This window comes from Odontesthes bonariensis, chromosome 13 (assembly GCF_027942865.1).
Source record: "Odontesthes bonariensis isolate fOdoBon6 chromosome 13, fOdoBon6.hap1, whole genome shotgun sequence".
Classification (NCBI taxonomy): Eukaryota; Metazoa; Chordata; class Actinopteri; order Atheriniformes; family Atherinopsidae; genus Odontesthes; species Odontesthes bonariensis.
In genome coordinates this window covers 16237533-16258638 of record NC_134518.1, presented here as the reverse complement: position 1 = coordinate 16258638, position 21106 = coordinate 16237533, and the positions used below count along the sequence as shown (strand labels likewise).

The 21106-nt window shown below is 42.0% G+C and overlaps 2 protein-coding genes across 5 annotated transcripts; one reads left to right on the top strand and one right to left on the bottom strand.

Moving 5' to 3' along the window:
- The first annotated feature begins 3746 nt into the window (after window positions 1-3746).
- On the top strand, window positions 3747-8387 carry rab9b (RAB9B, member RAS oncogene family). The gene is made up of 2 exons (XM_075481158.1): window positions 3747-3812; window positions 4716-8387. The coding sequence occupies exon 2, from the start codon at window positions 4796-4798 to the stop codon at window positions 5402-5404; it is 609 nt and encodes a 202-aa protein (XP_075337273.1). The 5' UTR covers window positions 3747-3812; window positions 4716-4795; the 3' UTR covers window positions 5405-8387.
- On the bottom strand, window positions 8209-20596 carry LOC142397637 (myelin proteolipid protein-like). 4 transcript variants are annotated; one of them, XM_075481156.1, is made up of 8 exons: window positions 20479-20578; window positions 14679-14843; window positions 12972-13158; window positions 12694-12850; window positions 12254-12422; window positions 10946-11019; window positions 10787-10852; window positions 8209-8839 (listed from the first exon to the last, which is right to left on the bottom strand). In XM_075481156.1, exons 2-8 carry the CDS (start codon window positions 14680-14682, stop codon window positions 8675-8677), a joined length of 822 nt encoding a protein of 273 aa, XP_075337271.1. In that variant the 5' UTR covers window positions 14683-14843; window positions 20479-20578; the 3' UTR covers window positions 8209-8674. The 4 variants fall into 4 exon arrangements, with proteins under 4 accessions (XP_075337271.1, XP_075337269.1, XP_075337272.1 ...); XM_075481154.1 differs by lacking the exons at window positions 14679-14843; window positions 20479-20578 and having other exon boundaries at window positions 12972-13174; XM_075481157.1 differs by lacking the exons at window positions 14679-14843; window positions 20479-20578 and having other exon boundaries at window positions 8747-10377; window positions 12972-13174.
- Window positions 20597-21106: the final 510 nt, after the last annotated feature.

The window sequence follows — 21106 nt, the reverse complement described above, 5'->3', positions numbered from 1 at the left end:
TGTGAGGGGATTTTTCTTTAACATTGAAAGGATCTGGCAGAAGTGGCAAGAAACTAGAAAATGAACAGTTATGGTTGCTTCTCTTTAAAGCAACACGAGAGAAGCCTGTCTACTTTAAAACCATGTGCTTCTGACTTGTTTTGAAGTACACTGACTGAAAATGCTCTCGAGCGTCTGGGGACTGAGATACAGCGGTTCATGACTTTGGTTTCCAGCCTCGCAGCACAATGTTTTGCTCAAGGGGTTGCTTGACATTTTTTGGGGCTTTTGACAGCGTCTTCTTCTCCTCTTCAACATGACAACAAATTCCTGCGTAGGGCTGCACATTTGTAGAACCCACGCAAAGACACATGTTTATGACTGTGGTATTGCATCCCACAACTGTAGGGGAAGCCAAAGAGCGAAAAACCTGCCGAACTCTTTAGTGGTACGTTAATTTTTCAGCTTTAGCACTGCCATGCACAAAGAATCTGAGACTGTAGGTTGTTGTCAGATGTGTTTAATGAGGGGAGAAATTTCTCTGTGTACCCATTGAATCAGCACCTATAAAATGACTTTATGACATTGCAAACACTTTAGAATGCCTCCAGGTGGTGTCTTGTGTCCAACAGTTAATGAAATGAAAAGTATTTGCATTTTCATAGAGTTTTGGATCCCTAAATGGGGGAGGGGGAGTGTGTATGAGTTTGAATAAAAAACTGCGAGACACACTTTCCTGCATAATGCAGAACATAGTATATATGTAGCGGCTGATTCTAGTCCGAGGCAGTGAGGATTAAAAGACACAGGAACACAAGAAACATACTTAAGATATTTTGTTCATTAGGGAGAAATCGAAGAAAATGTTGTGTACCACGATAACTACAAAATACCTGGCTATCCTGAATTGGAGTATTTCTATTGAAACTCAGGTGCTGTTGATCTTTTCAGAGGTGTGTCATCTGTTGTAAACATGTTTTTGCTTCAAGGTTTCCAGCAGGACATTGTTTACAAAGTAAAACTATGATTGTGGGGAAAGCGGCATCAGTATTAAATGAAATTGTCAGAGGAGAGATTTCTGAGCGCCAGATCACTGCTTAACTGAGGGTTTCTAAGGAGACAGGTCATGGCACTCTGCAGAAACTGGACCAGTTGCATCCACAACACGATCAGGCAGACCAAAAGTGAGCACATAATCAGAAGATCAATACATCAAGGTTGGTTCACTTAGGGATAGAAAAGCAACCTCATCACAGATCGAGCATTTGCTAAATAAAGAACACAAATCTCCAATCAGCAAATGTCATGTCGAAACGAGAGCTGTGGTCTTAGAGGATGAGCAGAAGTTTAAACTTCACGTGAGCTAATACATACCAGCACTTCACGTGATTGATGAACAAAATGGACTCTTAGATAACCATACAAAGTTTAAAAATGTATACAGTACTGTATAAGAAGATAAACAGGAGAGGTGGGGATATTCAAGTTACTTCGTTCCAATTTACTTAACACTCAAACTTCATGTTTCTTTTTGCAAAAAATCATGTGAAAATACCATTAGGTCACAGGACAGGGCAAAATTCTGAAGTTCTCTTCAAATACTTCTTTGGTTGCATTCATTAATAAAACACACAGCACTGCCATAATTCCTACTGACACCTAAAAAAAAGAAAACTTCTGAATGCAATATTACATTTCGAAGATTAGCCCTGTGAAAAGTACAACATGTTTCAGTACTTAATAGAATTCCCATTTCCAGAGAAGTTGGGATGCTTTCTGAAATACAAAAAAAACTTTCGACTATAATCTATTTGAACCTTTAAATGGAAGCATATAGAATTTGCAAGCAACACTATTGTGGAAGATTATTCATCAACAGATTCATTTTTGACAGGTGAGGGTGCCAGCATTGGGTTTAAAATGACAACCATTAAACCAAAAGTGTTTCCAAAGAAGGATTGGTGGTGGGCCAGGACCGTTACAGCCCTTAGCCCTTAGAGATAACATGTAGTTCAGATATAGACGAGTGGAAAGTTAGCTTGAGCCTGGAGGAGCCAACTACACAATTCCATTCAAAAAGGTATAAAGCAATAAATAATGATGAAACAAATCACAGACGATAATTGCAATGTACAGTTTGTCTTATTCTAACACTTAGTTTCACAACCCCATTGATCAGTTTTTTGGCCACTTTGACTTTAGCAAAGCTGAAGGACCAACACAGGGAAAAGTAGCCCCCATATTCCAGATTGTTACAGACACTTCTGAGACTGCCCCCAAGTGGCAAGTATAAAGTTTAAGAATTAAAACCCCAATTGGATGTGATGACCTTTGAGCCCTCAGGTGGCACAACATGAGAAACTGTCCCGCTACCATCATCAATATATCCACATGGGTTCGGAAGTACCTTGGAAAATCCAGAAATTGTATCCAGAAATGTAAACTGAAACTGTATTACACAAGAAGAAAGCCATATATCAATTCTGCACAAAAAAAACAAAAACAATGCTGAGTTCTCTGGGCACAAGCTTGTATCAGATGAACAGAAGACATGTGTTCTGTGGTCAGATAAATCCATATTTAAGCATTTGGAGGAAGTGGAGATTAAGTTCTATGTGCCAGAGATGAGGAAGACTATCCAGGCTATAAAAAGCCAGCATTTGAGATTTTATGGGAGTGCATTAGCGTCCTTGGCATGGGTGACTTGCACAATTGTCAAATTATAATTGATAGAGAGGGATGCATTGGATATTTCTGAAAGACAACTGCTATCATTAAGGCAACATTTTTTCCTTAGGGGGGTCTGTAGTATTTCAGCAGCCAGACCATACTTTACATGCCTAACAAGCGCATGGCTTCACAGTCTTGTATTCAGTCAGAATAGAAACAGATTATTTTTTTCCATCTTCAGTTCCAAAACACAATCGTAAACATGAATCTGAATGTGTTTGTTGGCAATCACATTCTCGGTCTACTTATATCTTCTACATACAATTAAGCTGGTCAGTCAAGGCAATGAAAATAATTTATTTCAACTTGTGTCTGTTAAATAAATGTTCAAACTATTCAAGAAATTACAGAACTTTTCTGCCAATGAAGATTGTTTATTGCCAATGAATTGTGAGACATTACCATAAAACTCAGAGGACCCAAAAACATTTCTTCTCAATTATTCATTAAAAAGGTACGTTTTGACAGCTCACCTAGCCAGCATGTCCATTTGGGGTAAATAAGGTTTAAATTTGGGCTGCAGATAAGGGTCCCAAGTGTGTTTGCCCGCAGTTTCCACGGTGGCCTCATCTGTGTTTGCCCTTATAGGTTTCAAAGTGCAACTTGAGGGTTAGGGGTTAGGGGTTAGGGTTACCCTAACCCTTAAATTATTCCAAAGGCAATACAGATAAACACATTACACAAAGTAAAAGAATGTTCACATTCAAATTGGCTAAATGCAAAGTCCAACTAAAGCCACACAGCAACTTGAAACCCATATGGGCAAACACAGGTGAGGACACTGTGGAAACTGGGAACAAACCCACTTGGGACCCTTATCTGCAGCCCAAATTTAAACCTTATGATTTATTTTCTCTCAGATCTGAAGGAGTCAGTTTTTATATAAAACCACGGCAGAGGTTTACGTTCGTTGTGAGTAAGTGAAAAGAAAAATGATTTGATACGGAGTTTTGTCAACTTGTTTTGCGAAATTTACGGGCTTTAGGACCTCGTATTGACCGGGTAGCGTGCACGTGCAGCTCTTGGATGGGGCGGGTACGTCACGACACTCAATCTCAGTCAGATGCAGGGCAGACCTCGCAACACTAATTTGCAGATACGGGGTGAGTGATGATACGTGTTTGTATCACGTGGTTTTAACCACACGTAAATAACGTCACTGCGACGTTTGTTTTCGCCAAAAATGAAACTTCTTGAAATAAGTTTTTACCTGCTTATACACTGAAGCTAACGGTTAGCTTGACCAGGACGGGAATGTCAACAAGCAGTCAGACTAGCCAGCTAGCTAAGCCGCTCCACAGCATACCGCTTGACTGCTTGCAGTGTGAGCGGCTTTTTTTAGGGTCGGGGACCCGTTTCGGTTCCTCGTTAACTTCTGCTCTGTGATGCTTTGTTTATAGTTTCACTGAAACTGTCAGCGTTCAGAGTCCAGGCATAGTTATCATACACAGTTGACAACAAGCTGCTGCATGTTTGTGGTTCGCGCAAATGCAGTAGTCGTGTCCAGAGTCAGCTCTCGCCTCTGTTGTTGTGGCGTTGGACTTACATATGTATCCCTTTAAACAGCTGTTTTTCTTTTTTTTTGGGGGGGGGGGGGGGGGGTGGGTGTTAAAATAAAGTAGTGTTTCTAATCTATTCAATGACTGACACCTGCTCACTTTCCATAGGAAAGTGCTTGTATATTGGACTATTTTGTGTCAATGTATCATTTATGAGCATCAGGGTGTTATCCGACTAAGACCTTTGACATACATCTCGGTCCTTCACCCCTGCTATTCTGTGACTGATTCTAGTCAACCATTACCTTTCTCATATGACTTCTATTCCTCAGAGGGGTTTATTCCAGGTTAATGCAGACCTTGGTTCCCTGTCCTCCCCTTTTTAATACTGGCAGGACAGTCACACCCACAGTTTGGAGTTTTGAATATTTTATGTCAAGTCATCTTAATGCCCGATGCCGGTTTGCACTGGTCGTTGATCATTCTCTGGCTTTTTTCTCTTTGCAGGTTAACTTGACTCTGGTCTGCCACCTGGCACTGAGGCCTGCAACCCACCAAGGAGGCCTAGCTGGGTGGGAGGAAACACGATGAGTGGGAAGAGCCTTCTTCTGAAAGTAATCCTTCTGGGAGATGGTGGAGTGGGCAAGTCCTCCTTGATGAATCGCTACGTTACGGACCGTTTCGACTCCCAGTCCTTTCACACCATCGGTGTGGAGTTCCTGAACCGAGACTTGGAAGTGGATGGACGCCTGGTCACTCTTCAGATCTGGGACACAGCAGGTCAGGAACGCTTCAAGTCCCTGCGCACACCCTTCTACCGAGGTGCCGACTGCTGCCTGCTCACATTTGCGGTTAACGACCTGCAGAGCTTCCAGAATCTGGGCTGCTGGAAGAAGGAGTTCATGTATTACTCTGATGTTAAAGACCCCGAGCGGTTCCCTTTTGTGGTGCTGGGCAATAAGGTAGACATGGAGCAGAGGGTGGTGGGTGAGGACGAAGCACGGGCCTGGTGTGAGGAGAACGGCTGCTGTCCTTACTTTGAGACCAGCGCTAAAGATGACACTAATGTCACAGTTGCATTTGAGGCAGCCGTCAGGGAGGTTCTAGCGGCTGAGGATCCGATTGATCATGCACTATTGAGCAGTACTATTGATCTTCATGGTAACCGTAAAACCTCTCGTTCGTCTTGCTGCTGATAGCACAGGTATGAATCCTCCTCGTTCTAATGTCTCGAATGGCTGGAACTTGCCAGTGTGGTAGTTTTTAAGAGCAGGTGAGACCACGTGTACGGTACGCATACTTTACTGTCGGTTCGAGTTACTGAAAAGATAATGTGGATGAAGATGAAGCTGCTCTGAGGAGAGTGGTGACAGGGTTTCACCTGATGTCGAGACTGTTGAATTACCCCTCTTACAAAGGTACGGGCATACTGTAACAGGTACACTTATCTTTTGTGCTCTCTCCGCTTTGACTGGTAATGCACATAATGCTTCTTTTCAGCTTCAGCTTTAGCTTTTCATGTACCATATAATGCAATTAAGCATTTTCTTCAATCAGTCAGTTAATACAGTGGAAGAGAGAGTATACCTGACATCTCTCGCAGAGCACAAGTTAATTCTGCACGGTAATACGCAGTTGCTCAGTTTTCTGTCCATATACTGATTTTCTGATATTTCTTTTTTCTATTTTTGAGGGATGTAATACAATATTACATCAGATTCTGGCAGATCCACGATATCAGATTTTGGCAAACTAATGTATTTTCTTTGCGAGTGTTCTAAATACAGACAAATGTGGAGTTTGAGATCTCCCGACATCGGTAAGATAAAATAACTTCAGGTACAGGGAATTAAAAAGAAAGGGAAGATAACCTGGTTTGCTTTCAATAAAAAGGGAATCGTGAACTGTAATTTTGCAGCTGTGACTGTGAGCCTTTGGTACGAGCTAATGTGGCATTTCTTATTCATTCACCACTGTTTTTGCCACTGCACAATTCTGTAGCTGGATGTGTCAGGAAATCAGCCGTAATTGCTTTTTTGTCCTATAATTTCTTTCTTCTATCATGACATTTACTTGGAAAAAGCAAGGCTCTGGTACTATTGATAAAGTGTTTGTTTTTTTTTCCCTCTGTGAAGCACATTTCCGTCCTTCAAAATGTTTTTTTTTTCTTTTAAACAGACTTTTTACATTTCTATCAGATAATTGCACAGGGCTTCCGTGTTTGATCGGGAACAGATTAAAGTCTTTTTCCCCGATGAGTTGAGGAGGTTGTAATTATAAATGGCATCTTTGAAATCCCATGTCTGCCTTGTTGATTACGTAGTAGGCCTTAACATTCCAGTCTTTTAGCTTTGCCTCGCCTTAGGCTCTCCTGTGCATTACTGATAAATGACATATGCCTCGTGCTGTCGGTACGGTCATTATAGGTCTCAGCTGGATGCAACATAGTGGAGCAGAGTCATTACTTCCAGAGTGTGTATTGTACATCAATTCCCCTTTCCAATTATAAAGTATTTAGTAAAAACATGTTAAGTATTCCAGCAAGTTGATGTTTACTCGTGGTTTTCATCTGGGTGGTGCTTTTATTTCATTATATTTACATGCCCATTTATACGCCACAGGTACATTTCACTTGTATTTCGTTTGTGTTACTGCTGTTAGCCAGAGGGCTTCCTTGTTTTTCTGTGTGGCTGCAGGGATGAAGGATGATTTCCTTAAATCGAATCAGTGTCATCACCGTTTTGGCTTCCAAATAGTATTTTCTATTGCACTTTTTCAAATAGCCGATCTTATGTTACATACAATGAAATGTTTTCATTTTACGAGCACACAAAGTTGTCACGGTTCTCATTTCGGCCCCATGTCCATTTACTACATTGATCTTTTTTTTTCCCCATCAGCCTGGGAGGACACTGTTTGACTCCCAAGTTAAAATGAATCATACTGCAGTGTGCGTCCCAACTAATGGTGAATATTATGGAGTTTCACTGTGAAAGTGAACCGAATCCAATCAGGTACTGATGTGTTACATACTGTTGGCTCTCACTAGGTAGTTTATTCATATACGACTGCTGTTTAAAGTTTTATATGGTTTGTGATTACTGGTCTTCACAACTTTTGAGAGAAACTTTACTGTGAACCGAGTAGGGCATTTTAAGAAAATGAGGCTGGTCGCCTACATTAACTCAAAGCAAAAATGAGGGCTGTCTGCTATGTCAGTGTTGATGATTTTGTCTCCTTACCGTACGGTTTTATTATGTTTGTAAAACGTGGCACACCAACTTGTTTACCTGAAATCTAACTCACCTGAGACTCTTATACTTATAAGCTGGTAGCATAACCCTCAGTATGTTTCTCTAATGTCAGTGTTTTTTTTATGTTTCTGTAATATTTATGAATGTAATAATGATTTCCGTGTGCTGCCCTTATTAACGGCTTGTGTAATTTGCAAAGAACATTCATTTTATAATGGTGTAAAGAAAAAAAAAAGAAAAAACGACAGTGAACATCTGTTTCACTCTTAGTACTCAGCCGATGAGTGTAATTTAAGCTGTGTGAAAGTCAGACTGTTCATCTTGATTATGATCTAATGGACAACTTCCCCAACTCCTCTCTTTGCACTACTGAGGATAAGACTGTGGGAATACTCTCCAGTGCGTGGCTTCAAATAAAACATGCATTGTACCAAATGGATACACCGTCTTTTCTGTGATCTTTGTTTATACCTTGAATCTCATGCTTCTTTATAGTTAAAAAAAAAAGCAAAAAACAGAAGTCCTTAACTTGTTACTTTTATCCCAAGCGTATGTCAGCACAGGTTATTCACTGCTTTCCAACTGTTTTAGGTCTCTTCACCATTAGGGCAAAAGCACTCAAATTGGGAATAATTTCCAGCACTATTTGCATCTATCCCCCCCATCCCCCAGTCACCGAATGACCGAACATGCGTGGGATCCTGACAGACGGTGAGCACTGCGCCTCTTCATTAAAAACGAACATCAAACATGCATTGCATTTTTATTTTCCCTTCATTAGAAGGATATCAGACATGCACTGCGCACTGAAATCAGACCTGGGTAGAAAAAAAATAAAAAGCTTCATATCTGCCTTTTTCAAAGTACGTATTTTTAGATTTCTGACTCGCGGAAAATTCAATGATCTGTAGACGTTGGTCACAAGCGGCACATGGTACGAAGTCAGCACAGAGTTATGAGCCCGGTTAAGAAAATCAAGTTGTCCGACTGCATTTGTATCAATTCAAAACTTAAAATGTAACATACGGCAGCCAATATTTTCACGAAAACATGGGAAAAAAAAATAAAAAATTAAAGGAGTCAGTTTAACAAACACTAATAAGTAATACTATCAAACAGGAACATGTCACAAAAACAGTATCATTTGGATAAATAAAAAAAACTAAAATGTTAGGGCTGTTATAGAAAGCTTCTGCAGCAAGACGAGCGCTGTCAGGAGATATGGAATGTGTCTGCAGGGTACGGGGAGCACAGTGTCCCTCCTCTGTCCCGCTGCATCCTCCTATACAGGTCATAACCTCTCCTCTCCTCTTTCCCCCTGTGCCTCAGCATCTTCAGGTACACCTGGTACACGGCCAAGTGAAGGCAACAGTGCACCTGTGGACACAAGGAGAGAGTACAAAACACCTTACAAACAACTTGGCCCCGGCCTGTGGCAGGGAGCCAAGGATGGAGGACCAGTTAAACACCCACTACAGCAGAGTCCAACAAATGTCTTCAAAGGCACTGTGCATCCACTCTTCAAACCTTTTATTATCAAAAACTAGATTACTGACACACTCGCACACAAAAAGGATGAAAAGGACACCATCCAGCTGTCGCCTGACAAATTACCGCATGCTCACAGCCAAGTCAGACTTTGCTAAAAAACAAAAACTACATGGCTTGCAGAAGATTTAGTTAATATCTAAAGTTAAATCATTAGTGAATTCACCTACAACAAGTAAAAGAAGTGTTATATAATAACTACAACAAAATTCCTAAAGATTTGGAGATGAAAAAAAGTTGTTCTTTCTCCAGAAAAGTACCTCAGTAACGCACTAATGGCAGTGATGGAGCACACATAAGCAATGTGTTTTGGTCTAATATCATGAGGTTACTTCATAAGTAAGCACCTAGTGCTTTCGCCCGTCTCACAGTTATGAGAAACAATTTCAGACCTCACTAGATCTAAACAACACTGAACCCTTTGTCAGTAAGAAACTATGTAAAATGATCTAAAATTCCTTAACTCCCCTCACTGAATCCATCTTTTCCACTATTCGAGGGAAGGTGTGTGTGTGTGTGTGTGTGTGGGGTGAGGGGGTGGGGTCATGCAGCAGTGTTTGGATGTGTGTGTGCTGTTGTGGTCCCAGAGGAGCCGCATTGAGGCTTCACAGAGGTCTAACCCTGTCTTTGTCCAGCGGGGCCTCTCCCTTGACATGTAATCTAACCCTTTGGCAGAGGCTCATGGCGCAGGTGGCCCCCAGAACCGGCTCCTCATTGGCTAGCCTTTGAAACAGGCATGACTCCATTGTTGTGGCTTTTCTCCAGCCCGTGAGAAAAGTTCTGAGGTCAGCGCAAGACTGCAAATGCATGCTTGTCTGCCACCATGGCAACCAGATGTGAGGGGTGGTAGCCATAGTAACCTCTAATCCCCTATTCTCCCTAACAGCTGTATCTTACTTGTACATGTAGCACACTGCTGATCACTTCTTGTATATGTTAATGCATTAGTGGAGTGTTATTTGTGTGACGAGTGCTGCGGGAGGCAGAAATTAATTTTGGATACTATCCTCTAGTACGTGACAATCACAATAATTTACAAATATTTTGGTGATGTGACAAAGGAAATAAGACTTCCTGTAATCAAAGCAGCAATTACACCCATTAAACAGAGATGAGAGAAAAACAAATAATATCCTTACAATAAGTACAAATATAAAAACACAAGATCTTTAAATGTCCATGACCACAGACGGTTCAGTGCAGATTAAAGGAGAGAGGTGCTGCCATCCCTTTAGATCCCCGTGTTGATGGTAAAGTGTTGACAGAGTAGACCGGAAGCTGGGTGGCTAACACCGTGCACCTATGCCCTTTCTCCCAAGATACCGCAGAACTGCAAAGTTATAGGTGGTTGACACAGTATAGGTCAGCTATGAAAAGACAAACAGAAACAGGAAGAGTCAGAAAAAGAAGTGAGGAGAAAGAACAAAAAAGAAAAAGACCACAGCATCCCAGAACTCTACAAATAACAAAACATGATTGTGCTAATGGCTTTTACTTGATGGCTGATACCGTCCATATAACAGCTTCTGTAATGAAGCATGCAAGTGTAATGGGTGCACCATTTGCCTGCGTTGCTGGAACACCACCAGACATTACGGCATTATTATGATGCTTGTGTCAGCTGACAAAGAGGAACAGAGAGCAATAGTACAAGACTCATCAGTCATGGAGGAATGAGATGCCTCACTGCCTACACTTCGAGCGTCACTCAGTCACATGAGCCATAACGCTGTGGTTGTACCCCAAACTGGCCACAGCCTTGGCACAATCACTCACCAGAGCCAAGAGAGTGATGCCCGCTCCGGCGAAGGCAGCGATGTACAGGTCATAGGTCATTTGATACTGATGGGATGAGATTTGCATTAGTAGTGACAATACTACTCAATTTTGTGGCAGGCGAATTATTAAATGTGACAGCATGACTTGATCTCTTACCTCTCTGGTTTTGCAAACATTCGACAGGGTCATACCACAAGCTTTTCCTGGTACTGCATTCCATGGCAGGAGCCCTGTTTAAATAAAAATACCCTTTATTTAATTCTAACTCACTTGCGCAAGGAAGATACATTATCATGTAATGTCCTTAATGTTAATAAAGAATATGAAAAAGGCCACAGCCAATGAGGCATTGTTAATACTTTTTACCTTGCCTACATTTTCCACAGGCTCTAAATTCAAAGTCTATTAGTTCCCACTGAGAACATAGATCATAAAAAAAGTCACAAATGCATTGTATAATGTAATAAAAGAAAGGCAAACTGCTTTCTTAGAAACAGTAGGATACAATAATTCTAGCAAACTTTGCCTAAACAGGAGTATATAATGCATGCTGGGGACTATTTTCAGCTTTGTTTATGCCCTCAAGACAGTGCATGTCGGACTGACTAAAAAACAGTGCCAATGTTTATGGTAATGAAACAAACAAAAAAACACCCAGTGCGACATCGAGGCTCAATGTGTTGTAAATGTTTTTTTTAGCTGCACTCTGGGGCTCTAGCAATGGAAGTGTTGGCCTGTGGGTCAGCTCGCACTGAGTCCCAACAGCTGTTGGCTGGATTGCTGTAAGATTTTGTACAGATCTGGACCACATAGCAAAAATGAAAATGAGTATTTGGGTGATCAGTTTATGAAGTTAACCTTTCATCTTTCACACTACAACTTTTTGAACTGTTTCAGTGACCGGTTTGACCTGCAGTAGAGAAGCAAGTTTAATATTGCAGTAGTGTTTGAAGAGGATATTTGAATAGAATATATGCAGAATAAAATGCTATTAAACGTGACACAAACATTTGTGCTCCCCCCAAAGACAACATTTAGTATTTCACTTCTCCTGCAGAGCCATAATCAGGTCGAAATGCTAATGAATTGCAATTCACAGCTTGAATTTGTGTTTAATGATGATTATTAGTAAATGTTAGTATGCTAACACAATGAAGTGAGAAGTAAATATAGTTATCTGCCAGATATCAGTGTATTGCCATCAATGACCGTGTTAGCATGCTGACTTTTACAATTAGCACTTTTAGGAACAGTCCCACAGAGTTAAGCATCAGCCTTCTACTCTTAAGACGTGGCAGATTTTGGTTACACAGGCCCGGTTCAGTTGTAACTGATGTCTTTATGGGCTTTTATATGTTGATAATAAGCTAAATATATATATATAGAGAGAGAGAGAGATCACCAGACATGTGACTGAGCTGTTTACAATTTAAATGAGAAGGTAGTAATAAACGGAGATGTTACCGTATTGCCTTGCATCAACGCAGAGCTGGTTGATACTTGCTGGCGTCTCAGTCAGAACATCAATAGTTTGGCAAGTCGAATCCATGTTGTAGAAGAAGTAGACTGGCAATGCCGAGAAGGCGAACACCAACAGCCACAGCACAGCGAGGACATATGTCATCACTATAAACTGTACATGGAGAAGCAGAATATTCATTGAAATAAACGGATACACGAGTCATCTAAGAGTGTGCAAGGACTCACTTTATTTGCTTTCATTTGGATTCGCTTACTTTAATGTCACCACTCAAACACAGTCTGTACACCTATCTTGGCTTGTCCCCAAAGCTTTTTAGGACCCTTGAAATTTTTACCCACCCACCCACCAGAGAGAGATGTGGATATTATTACCACCCAATCTCTCAAGTCACTTTTACTTGTCCCACTTTGGCTCCTCTCACCGAGAAGCTGAGGCAGCGGCCACACATGGTGCTCCTGAACTCTCCAAAGGTTTGCTTGGCAGCGCTTGTGGTGTAGAAGCCCTCAGCCAGCAGCATGATGCAGTAGAGGAAGAAAAAGGAGGCCAAACCATAGATGACATACTGGAAATATTGAATGCTGAGAGGGAGAAAAAGAAAACAGACATAAATAAGTGATTATACAGAAACTGAACTTTCAAGACTAGAAAACACACCCTGGGAGGTATCACTAATGGCAAATGTAGAGATTTCCGACTTACATGTAGGCGAGGGTGATGTAGTCCTGCATGTTACGGGCAAAGTAAGTCTCGATGAGTCTCTCCGTCTCTGTGAGAGCCTGGTGCCCACAACCACAGAAGAGGGCAATGCCAGAGAAGCACAGCAATGTGGCGACGAGGGAGCAATATGGCACCCCCCCCAAACAACGCATACAGCAGTCATAGCAACCTGTGGGTCCAGACATAGCATCATGAAATAAGGGGACATTGTCAACTGATGCACGGCTGAAAATGTCAACAGCAGCAAGAAAACTTTTGTTGCGTAACTGTTGGCTTTAGTAGATGATTGTTCTGATAAAAAAAGCGTGCCATAAGATTGATTGTTCAGCCAGATTAGCACAAACCTTTTTCTTTCACATGCAATTCTACAGAATTGGGCTGGAAACAAATCTCCAGAGATAGAAATCTTAATACCTGGGCAACCAAAACTGAAAGTATTCACAATAACAGACGGCAACAAAAAAAAACAACAACAACAGACAACTACTACCAGAGAATTTGCCCACACTACTTTGCGACTATATATCGACCTGCAGCTGTAAATACACTTGTTAAAGTCATGTGCTGTTTGGATGGACGCCAAGGGCCAAAGGCATGGGGGCTGCGCCTGCTCTGACCCCATCTCACACCCTGACTCTATTCACCACCCAGCATGAGGAGTGTGAGAAAAGAGGGAGGACGAAGAGGAGAGACAAAGTGAGACAGGGAGAGAGGCTGCTTTTGTGACTGGGGGAGACAACAGTCTTTGTCCCACAGCATCGTGAGGGCACAAGGGCCACCAATGTCAAGCAAACAAAGGCCTGAGGCACCTCTTTGCTTGACACACACATCCACACACTCAGACTTCCTTCTGAGGAGACACACGGGAACGGGGAAATGATAGTGGAGAGCTGCCAGCTCTGGAAGGGGATAGAAATCTAAAGCTAACAATGATGCAACTGTGTACATGTGTGCCATTACATGCTTGCATGCTTACATCCACACAGACACGCACAATGGGAGCAGACAGACTGTGGTTGGTACCATTACAGTAAACACAGATGGCAGGGAGGGCAAATAGATAGCTCTTTAATTGAACACATCTACACACAGCTTTGTCTTCTGTTTGGATGAGAATAGTCCAAACTGTTACATCTGTCACATCATTTCATTTCTGAAACGTCACTTATAACTAAATCAAAGTGGATCCATTACTTTGTGCACCGAGAATTCTGGTCAACACTAAAGTCTAAATATGGGCAACAAGTACAGAAGTACGTTGTACCCATTAACCCGCGTGCCCTCAGATGCACCTTGCGCCAATCAACTAATTAAGACTTCACCAGACTGAGTCTGAACCACTGAGGCCCACAGTGCAACGATTATGGCCCAAATGAATAGCCTGGTAAAAGTAATCTATGCCTGAAAATGCAAAGCTGAGGCCAAGTTCGTCTCTCTGGAAATTGAGAAAGACTGCGACCTAAAGCAAAGGCGACAAGACTCTTCTGAAAGTAGCTCTGCCGTCTCAAGCGTGAAATAAATCTCATAATATCAGTGGCGCATCAGCCCTCTAAACTGACAAAAAACCCCCCCCCAAAAAACAGGAAAAACAGTCCCACTAATCTCAAAGTGCAATCACATACAATCAAACTGAAATTTGATATTATGAACACAGAAAAGGAGCAGATTCTGGTGGCTGCAGCCCCTTACCCATGTCTGGAAAGATGCGTTCAGGACTTGTTGACTACCGCCGCCTGCACCGCAGCTGGTCCGCTGATGATATGCGCCTCTAGCCCTCGGCCCCCGTATATCAATCTCAACTCGCGTTCTGTTCCCCCAACAATGGACAGGCCAGCTGATGGCTGCAAGTGCAATCTTAAAGAAACAATGTCGCTTTTCAATGAACTTCAGGGCGGGGAATAATGAGGAGGTCAGGGTTCTTAAACTTGCAGACATTTAGTAAGTTCATTGTTTATGCCTATTTGCATGGAGAGAGCAACGTGCAGCTTCTTATGCAAATACAGAAGTGGGCAGTTTTTCTTTCTTCCCAAGGGAAAAGTCATATTCCCTTGTGAATTGACCATCCAAAAAAAAAAAAAAGTTTATTATCAAAGTGCTTCTGGCAGCATAAGACCATCCAAATGAAAAATGAGTCACACAGAATGAGTCTGAAGAGACACAAAACAACATGCAGTCATGATATGCGCAAAATAGTTTTATTAAACCAAAGAGCACGCATTCGTTTCATGTAAAGAATGAAATAATAAGAGCGACATACATTTTAATTTATATAGTTGTTAAACAAATTAAGAAATGAATAATCCAAAGAATTTACAGCTTACAGTGGTAGGTTACACGTCCAAGTAACGTGGAATAAATGTAAGCCAGTGAAAGCTGATTATCTTCATATTTAGGAAATTGTCAGATCTTATCTGACTGCAGTGTTTGAGATACAGATACAGAACATGAAAATACTTGAATACCAGCTGGCCAAAGTGATACGTCATCTCTGTTTTGATAGTCTTGGAATGTTCTATAGAAGTCACATGTAAACATCGTATTCATTCACACGCCACAGCTGGGTAAACTGGTAGTCATATGTAGCCTTTTAGGCAAAACACTTAAGGAGCTGTGACGGTGAGCAAACGTCTCAGCATCTCAACAGTGAGCTCCTTTTGCTCAAAAAAGAAGGAAAAAACACAATGTTTTTGTAATTATTTGATCATAAAAGCCTCAGCGTGCTTTCACAAATACCCTAATTGGTAGTAGCTCTTTAACGTGTTCAGCACGAGAAGAAGAAAACAATAAATGTGAGTAAAGTGGGATGTGCAGTGAGCCGAGCAGAACAGCGTGCAGCGCGGACACATCAGTGATCTCAGGCGACGTGACAGTGGCTCGGGGAGGGACTGCCCTCTGATTCAACCCCACCCTTCGGCCAAACGTCTGAGCTAAAGAGCCAGGTTTGGCTTCATTTGTGTCCAGTAGATGGCAGACTTTCTCCTGCCAGAGCATTTTTTTCAGCAGTACGTTTCACACCACAATAGATTATTATTAATTTTTTTTGTAAAAGTTATATTTCCATAAAAATCATATGTACAGACAAAACTGTAAAAAAAAAAAAAAAAAAGACTTTCTAAAAATGGTTGCCCGGCTAGGCAGAAACAGCCGAACTCAACATTACAACAGGCCTGTTTTTATATGAATGTGTACGTTTTAATCCTGTGGAATCAGTAACTCTCTTGTAAAGAGGCTACTTTAATTTGTAATTTTGTGACGGAGCTCTTCATTTGTTGGCATATTTAGTCTCACAGTGAACCTCTATTAGATTATTTATTTTTGAGCTGAGAGCTCAGAAATCCTCAGAGACACCACTCATGTTATACAAGCCCTGTTCTCCACTAACCAGGTTGTTGTACATTGTGTTTTACAGGCTCTGTCTCAATGCATTCCTTCTTTCCTCTCACACCGAGACACATTTAAAGGATTGCTCAAAAGTTCACAATACTGTGAAGATTAAAAGATGGGTTTTTGGTTTGCTGAGAGCTCAAACAGTTAGCCCTCCCTGTTTTTGGGTTTCCAGTTTTGTAAACACATTGTATCCTGACTCATTAATATTTTATGCACCATTTAACCTACATTCAGTTGTTCCCTAAATGCATCAGTGAAACATGAGAGCAACTGCCTGTTGTAAAGACTCCTTTGAACTCATTGAGATTTCACTCCAAACATCTTTTGTTAGAATAACGAGCCTGTGAAGATATTTTGGAGCAGCACAGTAGCTTCTCTTCCCTTTGGATCTGATCCAGTGCTGTGTTTGAGAAACGGTGTTATCAGATAACAGGTTCAAGGCAGAGACTTGAGATGTTGGTGTACCTTCCCTCTGCCGCCTCTCACCTGTCTGCAGCCCTCTCATCCCCCTGAGCTCATCTTAGCTACTTCTTTAGAGATTTTCAACACTTCCCCACTGAAGGAACATTAAACTCTTTTGTGTGTCTAAGTACTGTAGACTCCCCATCACTCAGTTGGACATCTGAGCGAGGCCCAATCAACTTAGGAGATGATTACCTCAATTTTTCTACTTGCAGGGGTCATGAGCAATAATCCTTAAAGTGGATGAAGGGAATACTGGTATCTTACCACTGACTTGTTGTGATATGTGATATATTTCGGTGGCTACACTGCATGCATCACCTGTGACAAGTTATATATAATGTTAGATGTTCTGTAAATGCAGGGAACAAGTCTCTGCTGCTAACCGGATATGCTTCTCTAAACAGATCACCTTTTTTGTCCTTTACTGCTGACTCCAAGGGACCCTTTTCAGGAAACTCATCGACTCTGTTTCTATAAGATTTCTCAGTTTTGTTTCTAACAAATATCTGGATGCAGTGCTGTATCAGATTCATGCGATGACTTGCTAAAATGCAAGAATCCTCAGACAAATACTTGAGGATGTTTAAATCTCTGACTGTGTTTGTTCTCAAAACTGTGGATGAGATTACTCTTTGCTTGCTTTGCTCTCTTATTCTTCAGAATAATATTTGTCTTTGAGTCTGAGTGGAATCTCATTCTCCCCCGTGTATCCCATCTTGTTCTTTTTCAGACTTCCTCTATTTTTCAGACATAAACAAGCTGACACCAAAAGCAAACCTGTGGATGCCGACAACATGCCCAAGCCGGTAATAAATATCACTTGCGCATATTTCATAGTTTCCACTTCACACGTAGGGGCCTTTGAAGGGCTTTGCACCAAATCAGATGTTCCTGTCCATGCAGGAGCCCTGTCCAAGTAGCAGTGCTCCATGCTCTCGTTGACCAACAGATTAACCCAGACAGTGGTATAAAGGGGAGTTGGTTTCCCATTGTCTCTTACTACAATGAACAGGTGATGCATTCCCATGTCTTTACGTAGGAGCTGCTGACTTAAAGTGATGTTTCCTGACCTTAAGTCAACCTGGAAGGGGCTGCTGTTTTCAGCTGGCTCTGGTGTAACAACAGAGTATGTGATCTCAGAATTCAGTCCAGAGTCCTCATCGATGGCGTAGATCTTTGTTACTATGGTACCTGCCAGGGTACCTGGAGAGACGGTCTGGCATGAGGAGTTGCTGCTAGGAAGGATCACTTTTGGCTGGTTGTCGTTGATGTCCTCCACAAAGACAGTCACTCTGGCAGTGGAAGTCAAAGCCACCGGATTGCCATTATCGCTGGCCAACACATAGAGTTCATGGCGGTCTTTTGTCTCACGGTCCAAGTTGCTGGTGGTGCGTAGTGTTCCCCGTGCATTATCTACAACAAAAGGTGCACTGGTGTTTACAACATGCAAGTCTGTGTAGCCATTCTCCCCTTCGTCTGGGTCTTTCACCTCTATCTTCCCCACCTGGGCAAGTGGTGGTACATTTTCAGGGATGAAAAAGATGAAGTGAGGGGTTAGAAAAACAGGTGCATTGTCATTCTGGTCCAGAACACGAATAATTACAGTGGCCTGGGACTCCAATGGAGGAGAGCCACTATCTCGAGCAAACACAGTGAGTTTGTATAGATCCTGTTGTTCCCTATCCAGAGGAGCTGACACAGACAGTTGTCCTGTCACAGAGTCCATTTTAAAGATGGCAGATGTATATTTTTCCAGCCTGTAGGTCACCCTGCTGTTGTATCTGCTGTCTGCATCGGATGCTGACACTCGCAGCAGTGACATTCCTTGCTGGTTGTTTTCCTCCACTGCCAGCTGATAGTGTGACTGGGAAAAAAGCGGGGCATTATCATTGACATCTGTCACCAGCACCTTGATCACCTGCCTTGACAGAATGATCACAGATCCTTCTGCTGATCTCCTATGCACTACCACAGGAATGTTATGCTCTTTTTTTATCTCATAGTCTAGAGGCTTTGATGTGGAAAGCAGATATTTGCCATTCTGTGGGTTCAAAGAGAAAGGCACATCATCCTCGATGGCAAGAGATGAGCCTTTTAAGCTGCTGTCACCCTCAAGCTCTAAAACAGCTAAGACAGTGGGGGGCTGGTTCTCTGGTAACGCCATAGTCTGGTTTTGATGTTCAACTATGAACCTGACCTTGATCGTGAGCTCTTGGTTCGCCTTGGGGAGCACGGATATGGTTACCTTAGTGTTAGCTGGGGGGCAGTGAGGACCGGTGGCTAACACTTTCAACACCAGCTCCTCAGAGTTGTCGCTGTGCAGGTCTTGTGCTACTCTGATGTGCCCAGTGCGTCTGTCAAGGTTAAAGAACTTCTTTGCCCTCTCAGACACCTTGGGACTGAGGGAATAAACGATGGCAGCATTTGGACCCGTATCTGGGTCTGTGGCTGTGACCTGTGTGACTACCATGTTCTTAGGGGAGTCTCCTTGGATTGTGACAGTGTGTGGGCTGTCAGAACTAAAGCTTGGACAGTTGTCATCAACATCTGTCACTGTGACTGTCAAAGCTGCTGAGGCACTTAAAGGATGTGCACCCCAATCTGTGGCCACCAGCTGCATTTTATACAGGTCCTGAGTCTCCCTATCCAAAGCAGTTTGTACAACCAGCATAATTGAAAATCTGTCTTCGTCCACTTTTAAAGTGAAAGCTCCACCAGAACCTTGAAGGCAGTATCGCAGCTCTCCATTCTGTCCGATATCCCTGTCCTGAGCATGGACATCCAGCGGGACACTGGTCCCCACAGTCACGTCCTCAGACACCCTCAGGTGTATTTCACTATTTTCAAAATGTGGTGCATTGTCATTGATGTCCTCTATGATGACTTGAAACTGTATAAGGTCTCCTGAGGGCCCCACAACAGCATTGTGCAGTATAATGCATTCTTCAGCTTTTGTCTCCTCAGGGCAGACATATTCGCGATCCATCTTTTGTTCAGTAGTGTAGATATTCCCTGTGTTTGTGTCCATCCACAGATACTCCTGGGTCAGGAGCTGGTATGGAGGTGGAAAGTGTTTACTTAGTGTTCCAACGAGAGTACCAGGATCCAGTTCTTCGTGGACTAAAAACTGGATAGAGCCACATGTGATCTGTCTGATATGGACCACAAGCAGCAGACTCTGATGGAAAGAAAGACAGAAACTGAACTGATATATTTTGTAATTAAAATCTACTGTATTTTTTATTCCATTTCCTTTGAACTTGAAGGAAGTTCAAGAAATATTTTCTCACAGGACTTCAATGTTTAAACTTCATGGCTCAGTGATCTCTTTGAAATGCAGACAACTGTACAATGGGGGTAATGTGATACCTCTCACTTATCTTTAACCAAATACTCTCACAAACAAATGACACACGTACACAAAAAGCAAATAGCAAAGGAGCATTTACTCTTACAGAGGTGCATGTGTTTCATAAATATTCTGTAATATATCTAAATCTTTTCTCTCTAAGAGGTTCTGAAATGAATAGAATCTCTCATAATATCAACAGCTTTTCAGTGTCTCTGACGTGCATTTTAAATCGCACCGGCAGAAATAAGATGCCACCAATATGATAATCGCTCTTGACAGACTAACCTGCAGTAGTCCAGACAAGGTCATATTATAAGGAGTCCCATGGCCCATTGCCCTCGCACATGATACCCAAGTCCCCCGGCAGCAAGTGATCACCAAGAACAGAGGCAGCAATTTAAACCTGCACAGCTGAAGGCATAATCCGTTGATGCCCCTCCTACAACACCTCTGCTGCTTGTCCTACTGGTATTTGAGACGTTAGAGGAACAACAGGTTTACTTTTGTACTCATTCCTGAGCAATGTGTAAGTGCTGGGTTTGTGCAATCATGTTACTTCTAAACCACACTGAACATGAATAACATGTTGATATCAAATCTGCCTCGATATATCCCTGTTTAAAGATAATATCCCACCTTTTGCATTACCACTTTATAAATGTTTTAACAGTCTTCCAATGATTTTCTCTGCAAATTTCTCATCTCTTTTGGTCCTTCTATTTAAAAACCTAAATAATCTTAATGCTAAAGCCTTTATGAAGAACACAACTGACAACAGCTTATAATAATCAAGGTTCCTGATATCCCAATTGGAACATGTGTAAGCGTGAACAGGTATTTTGTTTAACGTACACATACGCACATTTTTGGGGGTAACACTGTATATTTTGGGTGAAATCTACCAAACAAGTTA